The sequence below is a fragment of the Amblyomma maculatum genome, chromosome 1 (genome assembly GCF_055883805.1).
Source record: "Amblyomma maculatum isolate TAMU_Amacu chromosome 1, ASM5588380v1, whole genome shotgun sequence".
NCBI classification, from domain to species: Eukaryota; Metazoa; Arthropoda; class Arachnida; order Ixodida; family Ixodidae; genus Amblyomma; species Amblyomma maculatum.
The window spans coordinates 53,578,656-53,600,698 of record NC_139344.1 but is presented as its reverse complement, the minus strand read 5'-3'; the positions used below and the strand labels follow the sequence as shown (position 1 = coordinate 53,600,698).

The 22,043-nt window shown below is 46.4% G+C and overlaps 1 protein-coding gene across 3 annotated transcripts in view; it reads right to left on the bottom strand.

Moving 5' to 3' along the window:
- The window catches only part of LOC146202388 (aldo-keto reductase family 1 member B1-like), a 90,248-nt gene that overhangs the window by 54,623 nt on the left and 13,582 nt on the right, over positions 1-22,043 (bottom strand). For 2 of the 3 annotated variants that reach the window (XM_084588146.1, XM_084588144.1), the window contains exon 2: positions 2,905-2,990. In XM_084588146.1, the coding sequence (XP_084444272.1) occupies positions 2,905-2,982 (78 nt within the window). In that variant the 5' untranslated portion in view covers positions 2,983-2,990. Of the gene's footprint in view, positions 1-2,904; positions 2,991-4,351; positions 4,734-22,043 lie in introns of those variants that run through there. The other variant, XM_084588145.1, reaches the window with a different exon arrangement.

Sequence of the window (22,043 nt, the reverse complement as noted above, 5' to 3'; positions counted from 1 at the left end):
CATTTTCGTCAAGGTCCTTTTTAACTAACTTATTCAGGTAGCATGATGCAGAACCAAACTTCACTTTCCCACTGAATTATTTTTTTTATTTGATTTATTTATTTATTTCTCAGAAAGAAATAGGAGCAGGAGCAAAAGGCAGAATAATGCCTGACAAGGGCTCTTGCCCCATACACAGTTTGACATGACAGTCATTGCACTGATAACAATATTTTTCACATTGCCAGCTTCCAGAAGAGTGATTACAAGTGGATGCGACACAGCGCTCAAGAACAGACACTGGCACGAAAGACACATCAGCAAAACAAAAAAATGCAGTCTGCACATAATTATCAAAGTTTATGTGAGAAGTAATAACAATATAACAGCAATATGTAAGACAAGATACCGACGAGATAATAAAGACTCACAATACACAGAGACACAAGTATGAGCACCCTAAGGTAATGCTGTTATTTTTAATGAAAATGGCTTTAAGAGCTTTTTGGAGATATTTACACTGAAGTCGATTAATTCTCGTACTTGATTTAAAAGGGTAGGTATCTAATATTCAGTATGTTGTTGTCCATAATTTGTTCTTGTTTTTGGTGGTCGGATGTATTCTTTATGGAATGTGTAGGGAGTATTCACATTCGAGGTATGCGCGTTGTAGTAAAGGTGTTCTTTCCTAATATGCTGTAGCAGTTTAAAATAATAAAGTTGATTGGCTTTTAACATTTGATGTTTCATGAACAGTGGCTTTGTTCGCAGTCGTTCTGGTGGCCCGTGATAGGGCTAAAATATTCTAAGCACTTTTTTTCTGCAAAATTATCAGTTTATTGTAGTTTTGACTGGATGTAGTGCCCCAGAGTAAGACACAGTAACAAAGCTTCGAAAAGAACAGTGAGTAGTAAAGGCCACTTCGCAACCATGGAGGAACTAGAGTACATATCCTAAAGAGGCAGCCAACTGTTTTCCTGAAGTCAGCGACAAGGCAATTTACATGAGTATTCCAGGATAAGTTTTGTTCGAACCACACACCCAAAAATTTTTGCGCATTGGTTTGAGCTATTATTTTGCCATCGAACAACATCTCTATGCCAATACTCCTAGGCTTATTTATTGGCGTGAACAGTACATATTTTGTTTTGTCAACATTCAACTGCAGCTTGTTTATGTTTAACCAGACAGACAGGTGGGACAAATAACTATTAACAGCATGTTCTATTTCCAGGAGTGAATGGCTGGATAAAAAGAGGTTGATGTCATCTGCATACATAATCATATTTGGGGTATCAGGAATACAGCACAAATCAAACTATTCCCAAAATGGCAGTTCGAATAACCTTCCCGCACTTGATGTTTTGCATGCAGCACAGTAACCCTTAACACATGAGGCACATGGCATGCATCATGTAGATGTTATCAGACCCATAAGGGAACAGGTTGGGTCAATTAGCTCCAGCACACTACGACACAATGCAACCTAATGATCTAATTTGTTACCAATGTCTGTTAAAAAGTTCCGACAGATGGTGTTGATTTTCTTAGACATACCTCACTGCTATACACAATGCACGTAAAAGCAAGGTAGAATCACTCAACAAAGCAATTTATGATAAGCCCCCTCTCAGTGTTCCTTCCTCCTGTCCACTCTTGCACCTTGCATCTACCAGCTATGATAAGAGGCCAGCAGTCTAAAAACCTAGCAAGTCACCCTGCATAGATTAAGGTTAGCTAAAAGAAAATTCCGAGAGCACTGTGGAATCTACACTGCAGAAATATGAAAGCCTAAGTGTTGCTGGTGCACATGGTGCATCACGTTTGCTCTCATTATCAACTAAATGCACCGTCATAATCATTGCTAATTTCATCATTGTCATTATTACTAATTGCAGTGTCACTGCCATCGCTACAATCATCCTCTAGGTAGACAAGGAATGTGTGTTTCACAATCCCAGGCATGGCGCAGCTGGTTAAAGCGCTCAGCTGAGCCCGGAGGAGACTTTTCTAGGCTCATGAAACGAAATTCCGTGTGTAAGAGTTGTGCCCCCAACGCCTCCAGGAGGCATTGGATCTGTGTGTGAGATTTTGCGAGATGTGTTCTCCTTGTATAGCATTCCTGCCATCTGCAATCCCACACTTGAATGCGCGCCAAGGAACGCCTTATGACAGGAGCAATGATCTACCGTCCAAACTCACACTTGCTGGAGAAAGTGTGATGGATACTGTGCCTTGTAAAACAATTATAAGTATATGCAGCACTGCATTGAACACTGATAAGAGGCAAACGATGAGAGACAAATGATAGGTGAGGAAGGGTAGGCTTTCGCCATTCTCCTCTTGACCGATTTTTACATTTCACAGCAGATGTATGAACAGTTTTATGATCTGTGCAGCAGTTCGATTGCAAATTGGTTTATGGGAATGGAAAGTCGCAATATCTTTCACGCAACTCTGTGGACACTTGAACCACACAGTAAGGGAAGGGAGCAAGTTGGGAGTAGAAGCGGAAAGAAATGCAGTAGGGGAGGGCCTCAGAGTAATTTCGACCACCTGAGGACCTTTAAATAGGGTAGGCCCTATTCCTCCCATGAATGTTAGCCTAAGCGTAGAAAGCTGGGCTAGTTGGTTTCTAGCACAAATGTATCTCTTCTACCTTTGTCTGTGTTTTTGTGTGCACTGGAAGAATGTCTCACAATTATGTTAGCCTATGTTCGTAACCCTTTTTTACTTAACTATCTTTCTCACGGTAGACTGGCCGATGACATCACCAGGTGATGACGTCACACTCTCGCGGTATCCCGCGGAATCTCGCAAAGAGTGTGTGACACTTCTCGTGACCAGATAGACAGGGTCATGGCCGTGAGTATGAGCCATTAAAGGCTTTCGCCTTAATAAGACAAAGCCAGAGGAACAACTCACCTTCCATGTTCCAAGGCCGATAATTGGAACCTTGTACCCCGTTGAAAGTGTTACGGTAGGAACAGAATCCACAGTCATAATTTATCCTGCACAACAGCAATGAAGGCAATATGAAACACGGAGAGAACGGATAGCCTATTAAACATTCGCATAATAATATGGCACGTTTTGATGCTATATATAGCGAAATAAGGAAAGGTAAGAAAAAGACAGAACCTACGGCACCAGTCATGTGATTATAATATTCAATGTGGTGCGCACATAAACAAAGACTGAAATCTTACTCCGCCTACAGTAAGTCCAACCAACAAAACAAGGTATGATAAAATGTCCTGCCAAATGAAAATATACTTCCAGCACATTTCATTGCATCATAAAAGCAACATTTCTTGGTACACTGACAATGATTTTAAAAATTGCCAAGGAACTCTCAGGGAAAAAAGTATAGGGCCCCTAACACCAAAACTGGCATATTTCAAGAAAGTTGAGATCTTCTGAGGATCTTCGAAGATTAAAACACTTTGAAACAGGAAGCAGTTTACGAAAATTTATTTCGTGGACTGACAGAAGCCACCTAGCAATTTTTATAAGGGTTGAAGAAAAGCAGTAGTAACACAAATGTGCCCCGCCGGGGTGGCGCAGTGGTAAGACGCCCGACTACTGTGCCGGAGTTCCCGGGTTCGAACCCGACCGCGGCGGCTGCGTTTCGATGGAGGCGAAACGAAGAGGCGTCGTGTGCTGTGCGATGTCAGCGCACGTTAAAGATCCCCAGGTGGTCGAAATTACTCCGTAGCCCTCCACTACGGCTCCTCTTTCTCTCTGTCCACTTTCATTCCCACCTTCCTCCCTTCCCTTACGGCGCGGTTCGGGTGTCCACAGAGCAAGTGTGACAGTTACTGCGCCTTTCCCTTCCTGTGAACCAATTTATTTATTTAGCACACAAATGTCAAGAGATCGAGAAGTCATTGATCACTTCGCAAAAGTGTTACGATGAATAAATTTCATGCTGTAATAAATGTGCATTCCATTGCTACGCAGGCATTTGACTTCTGCGGTACTATACTGATTTGCCAATCACTTAATTCACATATAAAGCCAGGAGCTTCACATGCATCTTGTAATACATAAATACTACGTGCACATCAAAATTCATTATTATTATTATTATTATTATTATTATTATTATTATTATTATTATTATTATTATTATTATTATTATTATTATGTTTTTGAGCATGCCTCTCCCTCCCCCAAATCGTTCGTCCAAAGTCCGATCCCAAACAAATATTTTGGCTACGCCACTCGCACAAACGTGAAACAATACACAGTAAACTACGTGAACAAAACTGATGTGAACAAGGCCTTCAAGAATAAGCCGCTGTAGTATCAATTTCAAAACAAACACAAGTCATCACGAAACAGCGAAGCCATCGAAGGCACACCATACCCTTTGAAAATTTGCATTTCACGATTAGGACCACTGACGCCGGATAGCTTGAAACTTCCATCGGCATGGCATGAGTACAGGACTGTAGTCTGAGTCAACGCTAATGAAACCAACGCTTGTTTTCGTTGTCCGCCGCTGAAATCAACCCTTCGCGAGTGTGCCGAAACATTCACAGCCCATTCTTGCCTATGTCGATTCACACCTGAACCGCCACAACGACTGTACCCTAGCATTCTGACCACAATACCTCAGGCTGACAGTTCCCTACACTTCGACAACATTTGCATTAAACTGCATTACATAACATCAAACTAAATTTGCCCAGGCATGGTTTTCATTCAAACATGCGCGCACGCAGCGCAAATAGCACACAAAAAAACTAAACAAAATACGGTCTCACTCAATGTGGTTGGTAAAGTTCTCTGGTTCTCGTCAAATATAGCGTAGTCTCAAATCGGTCACTGAGATGGCAGTGGACGGTCCCCGTTATTGCACAAAATAAAGAAATGTCTCACTTGCCATCTCTAAATGCAGATATCAGGCAAAAATGTATCTAAAATCCAAAATTTTTGTTTGGCCAACCCCTCGCGGGACCCTCCACACGCAGCGCGCCTTTTTTAAAGCCAAAATAATGAAGCGCTAAAAGCTAGTTTCTATGCGATTCTTTTCATTGGGTCTTATTTATCGACACAAACATTGAAACATCCCAGCTAGGTAACGTATTAGAATCTGTAGTGGCTAAAACGACCAAAATTAGTGATTAAAGGTGCCTACGTGAGTAACAAACTAAATAATGGTTTACTGGCCAACGATATATTCCGAAGCGCACCAATATTTTTTTCAAGTGTCTAAAGACACATCCGATGTATCCAGTCGATTGTTGACAGACATCGCAGTAGGCTCATGCCTTAAGACATCTGTCTCTCTCTCGCACGCACGCACGCACGCACGCACGCACGCACGCACACACACACACACACACACACACACACACACACACACACACACACACACACACACACACACACACACACACACACACACACACACACACACACACACACACACACACACACACACACACACACACACACACACACACACACACACGCACGCACGCAGGCACGCACGCACGCATACACGTGTATATTAGAGTTACAGTAACTCTAGTGTGTATAATGAGGGGGCTCGTTACGATACAATAATGAAAGGAGCCAATAATCGGCGAGGTGAAGGAAAGCGTAGATAAGACTATCTTTTTATTGCGAAAGCAATACTACTCTAGGTTTCGAGCCTTCAGCGTGGCGCGGCAGCATCCACGTGACGCTGTGACGTCTCACCCCACGTGACACTATGGTGAGAGCTAGGCTACCAACTCAACCGGTCGGCGTAGCGCGGCCGCACCTACGTGACTCTGTGACGTCATACCACGCGTGACACTAGGGTGAGAGCTGGACTACCAACTCAACCGATCGGCGTAGCGCGGCCGCACCTACGTGACGCTGTGACGTCATACCCCACGTGACATGAGAGTTGGGCTGCCAACTCAAGCGTCGACGTAGCGCGGTCGCAGTCACGGCGCAGAGAGACTAGGTTGGTTGAAGTAGAGCGACCCGATATGAAACCATGTTGATTCGGTATGATGACATGTTTGAGATGGAAGGAACATTATGCAAAGCAAATTCGAAAAGCTTAGAGGTTGCTCATAGAAGAAAAATCGGACGATAATTAGAAACATGAGATTTGCTTCCTGACTTGAAGACAGGAAACACGCGTGCTATTTTCCACACGCGAGGAAAGGCTGCATTTTTCAAACAGTTATTAAATATAGCAGTCAGTACTGGTACAAAGATACAACTGAGGCTTTTATTATTGCCGCTGGATGCCAACAGGTCCAGGAGGCAAAGATAGTCTCAGACACTTAAGACTCAATAATAATAATAATAATAATAATAATAATAATAATAATAATAATAATAATAATAATAATAATAATAATAATAATAATAATAATAATGTAAAGAAGATGACCTGGCGCCAGCGCGCCGGTGCGAGACGCGAGCACCAGCTGGTCGAGCCAGCGCCTACCTGCAGGCGCCTACCTTGACCTAGCCCTAGCAAACGAGCTCGCCTTACAATAAAGCTCGTTATAATTCCCAGCATCATTAGCCTGTCTGTGGAGGTACCTGCCGAAAAGAGCACTGCACCTCCCGGCAGGTACCTCCACGGACAGGCTAATGATGCTGGGAATAACACCTTAGATGAAACAATTGAGGCAACACTAGCTACACAACAAAGAAGGCTAGAGAAAACTAAGGGTGGAATGAACATATTGAGGGAAATAGGTATACAACCGAAGGAATACTGGGACACGATAGAGGAAATGAGAGCGGAGGTCCGGAAACGGATCCATATCCCCCCATTACCAAAGAACATGCACCCTGAATATAATAAGCAAAGACGAGAGAAAAGGGCCGGAACACAGACACGGAGATTCGAGACGGAAAATTCAGGTAGAATTGCATATGTAGACGCTGCATACTGCGGCAAAGGAAAAATGAATGCAGTCGTACTCAATGGCAAGCGAGAAATGGTTACAGCAGTGTCTATAAAAACAAAATCGATACAGACAGCAGAAGAGTTAGGCTGCAATAGCACTGGCTCTTGCTCAGACCGAGGCAAAATACAGTCACTGACAGCAAAAGCGCAATCAGGAGTAAACTGCTGGAGTAATAGCAAAAATCGCGGGTAGAATCCTCGATCAAAAGCGAATAGAAAGAGACGCGTCACCCTAGTTTGGACGCCAGCCCACGCAGGTGTACCTGGAAACGAGGCGGCACACAAACGAGCCCGAGATTTCACACACCGGGCTGGAGGAGTGACACCGGAGCAAGGCAAACAAGAGGACCTGATTAACTATAGCGAAATAACAATGCACTACAGACTGAGCAGGAGGTTCCTACCACCACCAGACCCCACGTTAGGCAAAGAGGAAGCAGTAGCATGGAGAAAGCTACAGACAAATACATACCCGAACCCAGTTTATGTCAACCATATATGACCAGAAATACGATCAGACCTATGTTCATTATGTAAGGAAAGGGGATCACTAAGTCACATAATATGGGAATGTGCGAAGTCACCGGGCTAAAAATACAACTAAAGACACCTGGGAGACCCTTCTACGAAGCTCAGACCCAAGAGCCCAAAGAGAAATTGTTCGACTGGCCAAAGATGCCGCCGGAGTCCAAGAACTACTGGCTTGCAACTAGGGCGACTGTCCCACCTTCCGGTCTAACCCCCGAAGAGCGGGATAGTCACTCTGTTGGACAAATGAAAGTTTTCTCTCTCTCTCTCTCTCGTTATAATTTTGGTGAAGTCTGCAAGGACTGATCCTGGAGCTACGCAGTCGTACCCTCGGTACCGCGATGCCAGGTGACGCCATCCAACCAACCGCTTCGCCACCCACAACCACGGCCGGTCTCGAGGGAGAGAGCGTTTCTAGCGCGCTCTCTCCCTCGAGACCGGCCGTGCCACAACCTACTGCTGCGCATCCTCTTGCAGCGCCACTTACTTTACGCTGAAATAGCCCGACAGCCGCCGCCAGTGTTTCCTCCTTTTCGATCTGCCCCTCGAGTCATTCCCGCTCCGGCTGTTCGGCCGCGCCCCCAACGTTTCCAACCAATGCGATACACCAGACAACTTGCCTTTTTGCTATGCATGTGGCATCGTGGGGCACGTGATGCGTCACTGCCGCCGCTGCGTCATCACCCCTTTTGACGAAGGCGACCACCGAGCATACGCTTACGAACCTCCTCGGCATTTTACCAAAACCCCGACTTCCGAGCCCATCGACCCCGAATACCATCCATCTGTTCGTCGCCGCTCTCCATCTCCGCGTCGCCACTCGGTGTCGCCCATGCACCGTCGTTCAACCCCGCCGCAGGAAAACTAGTGATTGCAGTTCCGGAGGCAAGAACTGCGTTTTCTACTGAAGATCTAAGTCCTGTTCTGTTGCAACGCTTGGACTGCTAACGAAGGATGGCTTCTAAAAGCTTTCCTGGTGTGCTCTAATGGAACTGCAGAGGCATCTCCACTAAAGTGAGGGAGCTCAAAACCCGTCTTCGTTTGCACAAGCTTAAGGTGTGGGCCCTGTTACTTCAGGAGACCAACGCATTGCCAACAATTCCAGGCTTTAGTGGTTACGCGTCCCCATCGATGATTGACCGTCGTGTGCACACTGCTTCCCCTCCAGGAAAGGCGGCGGTGTATGTTGAGACACGTTTCCCTCACGTGTGCCTCTCTTTGGAAAACTGCAACTCATACCAGGAGGTTGTTGCAGTTGCTGTTAATTGCCAAAGGCAACTGTTGTGGTAGTGTCTTTTTACGTCAGGCCAGCAGGTGGCTCTCCCTCACGTATTAATCTGGGCTGGTTGTGGATTGTGCGTAGGAAATACCCCAGTTGCCCGATTCTAGTGGGAGGAGATTTCAATGCTCCACACCAAGATTGAGGGTATCCTACTTCAAGCCCTTGTGGTAGGCGTGTGCGGGACGCCTTCGCTGATGCGTTATTTACTCATCTGAACAATCCCGGCACAGCAACGCGGACTGTTTGCAACAGCAGCACTGCCACATATGCTCCTGATCTGACGTGGTGGTCTGGCCCTGGCACTCCCTCGTGGCGCATTGACCCTGATTGCTGGGGGAGTGACCATCACCCAATCATCTTTGGTGTTCATCCATCACGAGCCCACTGGTTACGCCGTAAATGCACGGTGGTCAACTGGGATAGTTTCCGCACTATTCTGCAAGATCTGCCTGTGGAGTCGTCACCACTGCTTGTTGACCGCATAAAATGCGCATTAGACAAGGCTACAACTAGTACATGGACAGATGTCGATCGAGCGGTTCCTGACATATCGGTCTGCTCAACTTGTGGGCTGCTCGCCGACAAGCTGAGCTGGCGACTTCACGAGACCCTCAGGCACGTACAAGGGTGAACCATATTACTGCTAAGGCTCGCAAGTATGAACGGGATCTAGCACGACGGCAGTGGTATACTTGGTGTGAGCAGTTTAATACCAATCATCAAATGTATCTCTCTGGCGAATTTTCCGGGCAATGGAACAAGGTCGCCGTCGTCCCGACGCAGCGACTACCACATGCTTCGCAGCTAACTTGTCTCCGGACGATTTTGCCAGAGAAGCGGCACGGAAGTGTTTTCCAAAATATGATGTGTTGCCTCCCTCAACTATCATTTCTAACGTTGTAGGGATTCCAGCACACATAGGCAGACTGCCAATAGCAGACGACACCGATGATATTGCCAGTCCTTTCTCCATGCCTGAGTTGCTTGCGGCAATAGACGAGGCCAAATGGAAGACATCACCCGGTCCGGATGCCATCCCATACGAAGTGTACAAGAACCTGAGTAACGCTGTACTACGTCAGCTTCTGGACACCATTAACAAGGTATGGCTAGGCGGCTCTGTACCCGAGACCCGGAAATCAGCCATTGTGATCCCAGTTCCAAAACAAGGGAAGCCACCGACGGATCTCAGCAACTTTCAGCCTATTTCTCTAACACCAACACTGTGTAAGCTGCCAGAAAAATGTTAGCCACACGACTGTCCTGGTGGCTGGAGCAGCACGGTTTCTACCACCCCGCACAAACTGGCTTCCGTCCATCCATAGGCACTGAAGATGGGCTGGCTGTTTTGCCTCGCAAGTTCTGTCGGCAACCCGCAGCCACAATGTGCGCACCATTCTCGCGATGGATGTCTATAAGGCGTATGATAACATTAGCCACGACGCCATTTTGACTTGTATCGACACGCTGCATTTCCCTCTTAGGGTACGGAGTTTCGTAAAATCCTTCCTTGAAAACCGAAGATTTGCAATACGGCTTAATGGCGATTCCATCAGATCATTTGTCCCCGTTCGCGGTGTACCCCAGGGTTCGGTACTGTCACCAACGGTGTTTATTATTGCCTTCATTCTCCTTGCTTGGCGCTTATAATGTCCCTGAGGTCAACTTTTTGATCTATGTTGATGATATTACGGTGTGGAGTACACACCATGACATGTTTACACAAGCGGCAGCCTTGCAGCCAGCCTTGGATATTACTGCCACCTAAATCTGTCGGCCTAGAGCTTTCCACGAGAAAAACTATGTTCACGTCGGTCGCCAACCGCTGGGGTCGCCTTAAACTCGTGGCGACGCCGATCCGTCTCCAACTATCTGGAATCCCCCTTCACGAAAGTGAGACATTGAAAATTTTGGGATTATCGATTCATCAGTCGGGAAAGGGAACCACCTGACTTTCTCAGGCTAAAAAGCAGGCGATGCAGACCTTGAGCCTAATAAGACGTATTTCTCCTAAATCCGGCGGCGCTCGCTCCCACGTCGCACGGCATTTGGTGACAACGGTTCTGCAGCCACGCTTCATTTATCAAGCACAGTTTAAGTACTTGACAAGAGCTCAATGAGATCGTCTAGAAGTAGTAAATATAGAGACTATGAGAACCATTACTTGTCTCCCCCGCATCACACCGGTCGTAGCATTACAAGAGAACGCTCAGCTCAACACATTAGATGGGCTAGTATAGAAACGCCGTGATGCTCGTAGCCTTAAGGCGACCCTTTTGCACTCACCGCGAGCACTCCGGGCCTATGGTACATCGCACACCATATTGCCGCCGACATCGCCAGTTCTTTCCCCATGCAATTTTGTTCAGCTGAGCTAAAACAAACGTACTGGCCTTCAAAGACCAACGACATCTTATGCGGCATCATCCCTTCATGAAAGGATCGCAGAGCAAGACACCAAGCTGCTCCAAGGCTCAATAATTGCATATGTAGATGCCAGCATTGACGGATGTGAAACGACAACTGCAATTCATTGTCCTTGTAAGCCGGCTCTTAACAGCACATCCAGATACCAATTTGCAGAACCTCCTTCTTTCTGTGCTGAGCTGGTTGCTGTCCAAGAGGCTCTTCGCTCTCTCTCCGTCACGACCTTACTACCTACACCAAAATTGTCATCAGCACCGACGCCCTACAAGTAATACATCTGCTCCGACGCGTCAGTCGCAGCACAGAAATCTGCCAGAATATACATCGTCTGGCGGCTCGCATCTCGCAAACAATTCGAATTGAGTGGGCCCCACGTGACCTACTCAGTTCGCAAACCTCTGCAGATTCTGCAACCCCACCAGGCAACTCTAACTTCATCAATGACACGCTTCCTCACTATGGATGATGCCAATCTGCTTCTCACAAGAAAGGAGCACCTCCGGCGCCGCACACGTGCTCTTGTCCCACCGTGTGCGGTAACCCTCCCCAGCGGTCTTACCCGCGCTGAGGGGGTTGCGCTACGGAGGATCCGGGTCGGTGTTGCCCTCACACCTGCGGTGACACGAACATGGCCGCAATATCGATATTTATATCAACGTCCAGGATGTCCTGTCTGCAAGTCACCAGATCACGAGGCAGATATTCACCACTTGTGGGTTTTCCCGGCACTGAAGCCGACGAGCAGTCGGCACCTGACGGCAGTGAGCCTTTCGCTGAACAACTCATCTTCATACATTGCATGGACTCAAGGGCCTTATCATCGCTCTCTCTTGAACTTTATTAGAACAGCTAACCCTTTTTTCTTTCATTTAATGCACCCTTTATTTTTTTTTACATATTCCATTAAGCCATGAGGCAATAAACAACGTTATTAAAAAAGATCTAAGTCCTCGTTTTTCGCTGCCGAATTTAATAAATGTTTCCGTGGAGGGCATCGGTTCTTGCACTTGTTGACGCCGGTGCTGCTGTGTGCGTGCTAAGCGAAAAATTGTGCGGTCAGATGCGCAAAGTAACGACGCCGATATGGTTTTTCGCTTCGTGCCGCCAATTCCCAGCTCATCTATCCTGCGGCCACCTGTACAGCGAGAGTTCGTATTCAGGGCACTCTCTACATCATTGAATTCATCGTCCTTTCATCATGCTCTCACGACGTCATCTTGGGCTGGGACCTTCTATCCCAACATCAGGCCTTTATCGACTGCACTCGTGCTGAATAAGCGCTGTTTCCCCTCTGTGATGCCACGATGACCGACACCGCTACTACCTGCGCCAAACTCACTGTGGCTGACAATGTTTCAATCCCGCAATGCTCTGCCGTTCTTCTTTCTGTTTTATCCGACTCTCTTCCCGACGGATCTGTCATCTTGACGTCTTCCGACGGCTTCACGCGTCGCCACTGTCTACCCCTGCCGTTTGCCGTGCTTACTGTTGAAGCTGGCTGCAGCGCCATGGCCATCGTCAATCCATTCAACTGCCCATTCTCTTTTCTTTGTGGCAAGTGTCTGGGACACGTCCAGCTTTTTGCCTCGATGCTGGAATGTGACAACTGTGATGATAACAATTGCCATATACCGGTTGCTGCGCTTACTGCTACTTCTGCTGATTCATCTCCAGTAGACATCTTCGCCAGCTCTATTGCCAATAAGCTCACGCCGACTCAACAGACCCAGCTTCGTGCTCTGCTTGAGCAGTTTCCTCCTTTGATTTGTCGCATCATAGTTTAGGCCGGACATCGGTTGTGATACATCGGACTGACACCGGTACCCATTCGCCCCTGCGCCAGTGATCTTACCGCGTTTCCGCGACCGAACGTGAAATCATCGACGAACAAGTGGCCGACATGCCTAAGCGTGGCGGCATTCAACCTTCGCACAGTCCTTGGGCCTCTCCCGTCGTTCTTGTCACCAAAAAAGACGGCTCCATCCGTTTTTGCGTTGACTATCGGCGCTTGAACAAAATCACCCGTAAGGGCGTCTATCCCTTGACTCGTATTGACGACGTTCTTGACTGTTTACAAGGCGAAGAACTTTTCTCATCTTTGGACCTCCGTTCTGGATACTGGCAAGTCCCACTGGCCGATGCAGACCGTACCAAGACAGCTTTCGTGACGCCAGACGGACTGTACGAATTCAACGTCATGCCGTTCGGACTGTGTAATGCACCTGCCACGTTCGAGCGCATATGCACACTATATTGCGCAACCTCAAGTGGAAGACCTGCTTTTGCTATTTGGACGACATTGTTTTCTCGCCGGATTTCCGGACACATCTCGCTCGATGGAAACATGTCTTGGAATGCATTACTGCAGCTGGCCTCCAACTAAATTTAAAGAAATGTCACTTCGCCGCACGCCAATTGACAATTTTGAGTCATATTGTTTCTAAGGATGGTGTGCTCCCCGACCCAGCTAAACTTCGTGCTGTCACTGCGTTCCAAAAATCATCCACGATGAAGGAACTCCGAAGTTTCATATGCCTCTGTTCTTATTTCCGACGCTTCATCCACAATTTTGCTTCCATGCATCATCGCGCCATTGAGAGCCACTTCGTGGAAGCTGGTGTTCTGCCTGTGACGAAAAGTTTAGTACACTGCGCCGATTGCTTACCTCGCCGCGCATATTGCGGCATTTTGATCCTGATGCTCCTACTGAGACCCACACTGATGCAAGCGGCACAGATATCGGTGCTATTCTAGCGCTACGCAAACCCGGGTGTGCTAAGTTGTCGCCTACGCGAGCTGCGCCTTGACGAAGCCGCAGCTAAACTACTCAGTTACTGAGAAGGAGTGTCTAGACATAGTTTGGGCGAGAGGGAAATTCCGCCCTTACGTGTACGGCTGACCCTTCGTAGTCGTTACGGACCATAATTCTCTGTGTTGGCTGTCCTTCCTTAAAGATCCCACTGGCCGCCTCGCTCGCTGTGCATTACGACTTCAAGAATATGATATTCTTGTTGTGTGTTGATCTGGAAAGAAGCATAACGACGCCGACGCACTGTATCGCTCTCCGCTACCCTCTGAAAGTGTTTCCGATTTCCCCATTGACTGCAGTTCCTTGTCTTTGACCCACATGGCAGTCGACCAGCAGAGATCTATGGATCGCCTCCCTTCTCGCTTTCCTTTCGGCCCCTTCGCCCACGTCGACGGATCTTGCAATTCACCGCCAAGCTGCTCATTTTACAATTCGCGAAGGCCTGTTATGCCGCCGAAATTATCTTTCTTCCGGCCGCAAATGGCTGCTCGTCATTCCTCGACACTTGTGTTCCGAAATCTGCGTTTCATTTCACACTGACCCGCAAGCCACTCACGCTGGCGCATTCAAGACTTATACTCGGCTTCGCTTGCGTTTCTACTGGCGCACGCGGAATGTAAGTACATCTACGTCGGCAAGCTCGTTCGCTCATGCCTTAATTGTCAACGCCGCAAGGTCGGCCATCGCCGTTCCGCCGGCCCCATGCAGCCTCTTCCTTGCCCATCATCTTTCAACTGAGTAGGCATTCGCCTCTGCTTCCCTACACTGCAACCGGAAACCGCTGAGTCATTGTAGCGGTAGATCATCTCACCCGCTACGCCGAAACCGCCGCTCTAGCTGCTGCTACGGCACGCGATGTTGCTGCCTTCATCTTACACCACTTCATCCTTCGTCACGGAGCGCCACGGGAACTGCTGAGCGACCGTGGTCGGGTATCTTTATCTAAAGTGGTTTAATCTCTCCTGCAGCAATGTAACATCACTCATCGCACTACTACGGCCTACCATCCGCAGGCTAACGGTCTGACTGAAAGATTCAACCGAACCCTAGGCGACATGTTGTCGATGTACGTGGCTGCCGACCATTCCAGCTGGGGCACATTGCTACCCTTCGTCGCGTATGCATACAACACCGCTTCGCAGACTACTACGGGATTCTCACCATGTTTCCTATTATATATGAACGTGAACCATATCTTCACCACTCTATACCATACTTCCTTACCAGTCTGATTCTTCTGAAGCCACCACCGTGTCTGAAGCCTCTAGATACGCTTAGGAGTGTAGGAAGCTCGCCCGTTCACTCGCGTCCGGCCAGGGCCGACAGAAAAATCGTTTTGACTCCACTCACGCCGCCGATAGCTTTCTTCCGCAAGCCCGTGTCTGGTTACTTGTGGCTTGTACATCACCTGGTCTCTACTCCAAGCTACTGCCGAAATACCAAGGACCCTACCGCGTTCTTGAGTGCACCTCACCCGTCAATTACATTTTTGAGCCCGTCACGCTTTCGCCAGACCTTCGACGACGTGAGCGTGAGACCGTCCATGTTTCTCGGTTAAAACCTTACTACGACCCAGACGTATTGTTGTCCCCTTAAGTCGCCAGGATGACTCCCTCTTCTCCTGAGTGGTGATTGTAAAGATGACCTGGCGCCAGCGCGCCGGCACGAGACGCGAGCCCCAGCTGCTCGAGACAGCGCCTACCTTGACCTAGCCCTAGCAATAAAGCTCGTTGTAATAATAATAATAATAATAATAATAATAATAATAATAATAATAATAATAATAATAATAATAATAATAATAATAATAATAATAATAATCATTTCCATCGGGTTGATGGAGGAGGTTGTGGGTAAAAGCTGCTCGTAAACGGCAGCTTGACAAAGCCCATAGCTCCCCTCTACAGGGCAACAACAACAACAAAGCACGAAAAGACACACACAAGTATACACATAAGCCCTTCCCAAATTAGTAGAACCAAAATAAAATAAAGTAGATACAAAAAAATAAAGCAATAGAAAATTACAAGGGTTACAAAGCAGTACAATAAACACAGGATTAAATATACATATCATAGGAACACAGGGGCAGTTTTTAAGGATGCGTGCAGTGAAGCTGTCGTAATTCGTGTTTAGATATTTTAAACAGGTAAGTCCCGGATTTTGTATAGTTGTTTAATAGTGTTGGAAGGGTGAAGGATAATGTTTCTATTGCGTAGTTGGTTCTAGGAGTTGGTACAATTCACTCCTCTTTATGACGGGTAGGGTAACACACAGTGCTTTTTCCCAGTAACGACAACTCATGCAGAAATTCAAGATGACATTTTAATTTGCGCTGGAAAGCAAGTGCTAGCTTATAATTGTAAAGATTGAATACTGGTATTATGTTTGCTTTGGGGAAAATACCTTGCGAGTGACTGTTGTATGGTATATTGAAAAGTATTGTGATAAACGTTTTTTGAAGTATGAAGATCATTTGAAAATTTGTATGCGTGGTAGTGTCCCAGATCAGGAAACAGTAATTAGGATGAGAGCTAGTAAAAAAAGAGAATTATAAAGCAGGATATTTACTTGATACGGGATATACGCTCTGTAACGGGAAATGATGCCAACTGCTCGGGATAACTTAGTTAAAACAGCATTAATGTGACTATCCCATAGCATGCTTTGAGAAAATGTAATACCCAGAATTTTAAGATTATTCGTGATTTCTATTGGTGCTTCACCATAAATTAAGTTACATGAGAATTTAACTGCCTCGATTTAGGTCTAAATATTACAGCTTTCGTCTTATTAACCTTTATGCTTAAATGGTTCACTATTGACCACGTTTTAAGCTTGGTAAGGATAAAATTTGCATAGCTGTGTGATATGGCAATCTGGAGCAGATAGAAATACGCTAGCGTCTTCGGCATATAAAACATATTTAGGCTTAGTAGAAATGTTAAAAAGAAGCGGACCAATAATGATGCCCTGTGGAACACCTTTGACTATATATGTAGAACACGGAGCTAAAAGTATTTGGTTGCTAGAAGTAATATTTAAGTAAAGAAATGCTTCATACTGATCCGCGACTCAGACCAGGCGGAAAAGGCTGCAGTCGCTTTAGCCATCGCTACAACAGATGCGGACATAATTGTCAGTGATTAAAAAACTACCATACGTAACTTCTCGCGTGTCAGAATATCAAATACTGCCAGAAACATCCTCGCGGATATCAGACTCGACAGAGAGATAGAACTCGTAAGGACACCCGCCCGCTCAGGGAACCGAGGCAATGAGGCTGCTCATCAACACGCTCGAGGTTTTGTCGGCCGAGCGGTGAGACCTAATGCCGAGGAACTTGAAATAGAAGGATTGCTCACATACAGCGGCCTTACAAAACATTTCAAACTCTCTCGCTAACAATCGCTAACAAGACAATAAGAAATTGTTTGGAGGAAACTACAAACGAATTCCTTTCCCAACATTGCGGTTTACTCACACATCCGGACAGCATAAGCTCATCATGCACCAAGTGCGGAGAGAAAGCCGACCTTATTCATATCCTGTGGGACTGCTCAGAGGACCCGCCTCCCAAGGCTCTCATAGAAGCCCCCTCACTTGAATCCTGGGAGGAAGTGAGACTACTCCCGACAATAAAGTTTTTATTGCGAAAGCAATACTGCTAGCACTTTTCTGCCGTCGGTGGAGGTCGTTCCTTCGCTCCGGCGCAGCTGCGGCGCGCGACCACGTGACAGCGTGACGTCAGGACCAGAGGAGAGCAGGGGACCCAACTCGTCTCTTCAGCCGTAGTCGTTCCTTCGCTCGGCGCGACGGCTACCACCACGGCCGGTCTCGGGGGAGAGAGCGCGCGCTCGTTCTTACGGCCTTCTCAATCGCCGCGTGAACAATGGGAACTTTTCTCCTTGAGTCACGCTCTCCGCCGCCGCAAGGGGCGCGACCTGCTCACTGTTCGCTCCGCATCTACTTCAGTGGCGGCGGGTAGCTTTTGCCTGGTTTCGCGCTGTCGCCCGCGGGTTTTGTGAGATTACAGAAGGTAGATGCTGCAGCGGCATCCTGTCAGCGTGCTACACACGTGAATGGAGTCTTTATATTAAAAACCACTGTCGCTCAGCAAACGCTCGACAAGCATATGACATGTATTGCGGCATTGTATCTACTTTTGTTCATGTTAATCTGAATTTTTGCCCAAGCCTGTACAAGAAGATGAATAAAAAAAGTGAATGAGCAGTGATCACATCGAAGCTTCTTCAAGGCAAACATAACAGCAACAATGGCAAAACCGTCTTTCAGCGCTAGATGAGAAACCATCGAGGTAACACCGAAGATGAAAATAATTTTATAAAAATGTAATGTAAGTTGCACAATGCTTACATGACATAAAGTGTTAGTAGTATAACGTCAGAGTAAACGATTTTAAGTTTTGTTATCAATTTTGCTATAATTTATAGACCAGCAAATGTTTTATGTTGTATTATAAACATTATTTTAATTTTGCAGATAAACGTTGGTTTGATGAAATGTTTGCATGATATCATGATTATTTCATAAAAAAAAAGGAAATCTATTTCAAGCACTAATTCCTAGCAACATTTTCTTTCTTTTTCTAGTATGTTTTTGAACTAATAGTTCCTTATAACTATCTGTGCAGTAATGCCTGCCTTAGAGAGCAATCGCTGCCCCATTATTTTGGTAGAATGCGTTGCTTATTACACATTCGCCACTGTTACTCAAGGGACACTCCTCAATAATGGATATAAAAGCTTTTCTCTGTGCTATTTATTCAGAGGTGACTATAGGAGTTGTATGTCGTGCCGTATTGCGCGCCTAGGCACCTAGTGTCGACACCGACGAAATCATTTCAGCTCTACCGCAATCAGTAACCGAGGAACTGAAAGAAGTGATGGTATCTCCTGACATCCCATTACCCACTGTCACGTATTCTGGTTTAGCTTACGTCGCTGGATACATTGTGAAGTTAATCAGTGACTTCGGGTGTGACGCTTGTGCTATCCTTCTTGAAACCAGCGAAAGAAGCAGCCCCATGTACACTATTCTGCGAGGACAAGATTCTAGCGGACTGCATTATCCAAAACCAGAGTATAGCCCTCTTGGACAAGGTTGTGTCTTTTTTTGAAAAAGCTGTCGTGCACCTACCACACACAAATGTCCTTGAAGTCCTTCAAATCTTAAACCAGCCAGCACATGAGAACTCACCTTTGCTGAGTTGCCCGGAAGGCATTGACAATAGCCAAGGTCCGCTTCTTTAATATGTGAGAAATTTCTCAGACTCCTTCTTGTCAATTATGCTAAGAAGGTGACAGACAGGAACGAAAGGCCAGCTCCTTATGTGCACAAACCGCCCAAAAAGATTTTGAGTCTTTAATTTTCTAGCCGCATGCACCGTTTTGATGAATGAGTGCAATGTGGTAACTTTGAAGGATATTTTTTTTATTGCTTGCTGCTCTTTTCAATTATGCATATCTGTTTATGCCCATATTTCCTCGATTAAATATTTTTTTTATTACTGGTATTAAACTGACTACGACTGTCTACGTGTGCGTCAGTCGCGAGACTACGTATACATCTGCTGTCTTTCAACCTACTGATTTGTTTTAAACGAAGCTAGAACAGCCCACTTCGCTTAGAGAACTGAAATTTTAACTGTATGCGTAAATTTTTGTTCCTTACTCTGAATCTGAGACGTGCTATGAATTTTCGTCAGTGCCTGCTTTGCTCTAAACGAAAACGGCAGCGGTTGACAGAATACTTTGAATATCCACCGAACAGTTTGCCATGCAGACTAGCGTCAGGTCGCGCTATACCTGCTTACAGCTTTCAAAGGCACAGTGCATAAAATGGTACATATAGTTTTGTGAAAAATTTAGGGGCAAAAATTGTTGATGTAAGTGCACCCGAAACTTCATTCGACCGTGCGCGACAGCACTGACGAAGGCGCGCGCGCTCTCGCGTGCACGCGCATTATTGACTATTTTATTGCTCATACATGATAAATCAGACGCTGATTACGTCTTCTTCCTATAAGCCATAAGGGGTGAAATATCAGGACCTGCCGGTTGCAACCGATGCGGGCGGAGCGAAGAGCGAGCGCGCGTTTCCTTTGCGCGTGAACGGCTGTAGCGGAGGAGCAGCAGTGGGGCGGTGGCGACCCCACCGAGGCGCGGCGGGCGGTGGAAACAGACCCCATTGGAGAGGCCGTAATAGAAGAGAGAAACGCGCTCTCCCTCGAGACCGGCCGTGCTACCACGTGACGGCCTCCTCGGCCCGCCGCGTGAGGGCGCTCACTAGTAGATGATAAACGGGGCGCCGCAGGCGCGCTTCGCTTAGAGTCACTGGAAAATTTCAGAGTACCGGATGGATGGATGGACGGATGGAATATAGGAGCGTCCCCTTTGAAACGGGGTGGTAGCAGTAGCTATCATGCTCATTTTTCTCCCTATTCCTTAATTATTGATTTAGATTGGTTAACTAAACCATCATTCTATTTATTAAATTTTTGTTTCTACATTACTAGCATTATGTCACTTCTCTGCTTTTAAGCCACCAATCTTCCAGTCGTTTTTTGCTAGTTTCCACCGCCGATTTATTCACCCGGCCACTGGTATCTCTAAACCCCAGAGCTTCAGGAACAGTGATTGCGCCTGCATCAACTTCCGGATGGATACCATTACATTCGAGTATAATATGGTCAATTGTTTCACTGGAGTTACCACATACAGCACATGCGTCATCTCCATTGTTAAATTTCTTTTTGTAGCTGCGTGGTTTAAGGCACCCTGATCTAGCTTCAAAAAGTAGGGCACTGCCTCTTGAGTTATCAAAGAAATCTTCCTTCCTGATCTGCATTTTCCACTTTCGGTATAATTCCACACTCTGTTTCTTTTCTATCGAATTTATCCAATTTTTACCTTCTGTGTTTTTCACCTGTTGCTTAATGCTCTTTATTTCTCCGTCCTTGTGACTAGCATACTTACTAGTTGGTTTCCTAGTTCTTTTCCTCCATTGTGAGTCAACGCTTTTTAAGTACAGGTATTTAAATACTTTAGCTGCCCATCTGTTACTGTCCAATTTCCTCAGGCGTTCCTCATATAATATTTTACTCTGAGCTTCCCGTACTTCGAAAGAAGCCCAGCCCATATCTCCCTGTACCGCCTCATTTGTAGTTTTGCCGTGAGCACCTAGTGCTAATTGTCCAACGGATCTCCGATTTATTTCTAATGTCGACTGTACCTCTGATTTTAGGCACGAAACCGCATTTCCGAAAGTACGTCCGGGCACCATAATTCCTTTCCAAGTACCCCTCAAAACGTAATAACTATTGTATACCCACAATGCCTTATGCTTCATTATCCCGGCATTCCTTCGCCCTTTGACCTTAACTGATTGCTCATGCTTTCCAATGTATGCCTATCCTTCGTTTACCCATACCCCCAAATATTTATATTCTGCTACTCAAGGTATTTCATGGCCTTGTATTTTAAGACCCTGATCAGTTGAGCCGTTGAAAATCATCAGACCCGACTTAACCGCGCTGAAACTGAAGCATAGAGCGTCCCCTTCGTCTCCGCAATACTTAACTAGAGTTTGCAATTCTTCCAGACTCTCAGCTAGCAGCACAATATCGTCTGCATACATCAAACCGGGGAGGCACTGCTCTACCACCTTTCCACCTAATCTATATGACAGGTTAAAGCCTAGGTTACTGTCTTGTATCCTCCGTTCCAAGTTTGTCATATAAAGCATGAACTTCCGCATTCGTTTTCCGTGCGTCGCCGGCTTGCCTACTGGCTGATGCGCGTCACGTGACCTCGCGTCGCCATATCCCTTCCAAGTGCGCGCGCGGAATACGTGTCTTGTGATGGAGTTCCTCTTTTTTCGATTGTTTCTTGCAGTGTACACGTGAGAGATTATGTTGGGCTTTTGGGTGCTGCACCAGGCCTGAGTTAGGAAAGGTGTGATCTCCGTGCCTGAACGAAAAAAGTTATCTGCACTGGTGATCAGTGTGGCTTCACAGAACCGACCGGCGAAAATTCGTGCCTCAAGGAACACCCTCTTGTGCTAGA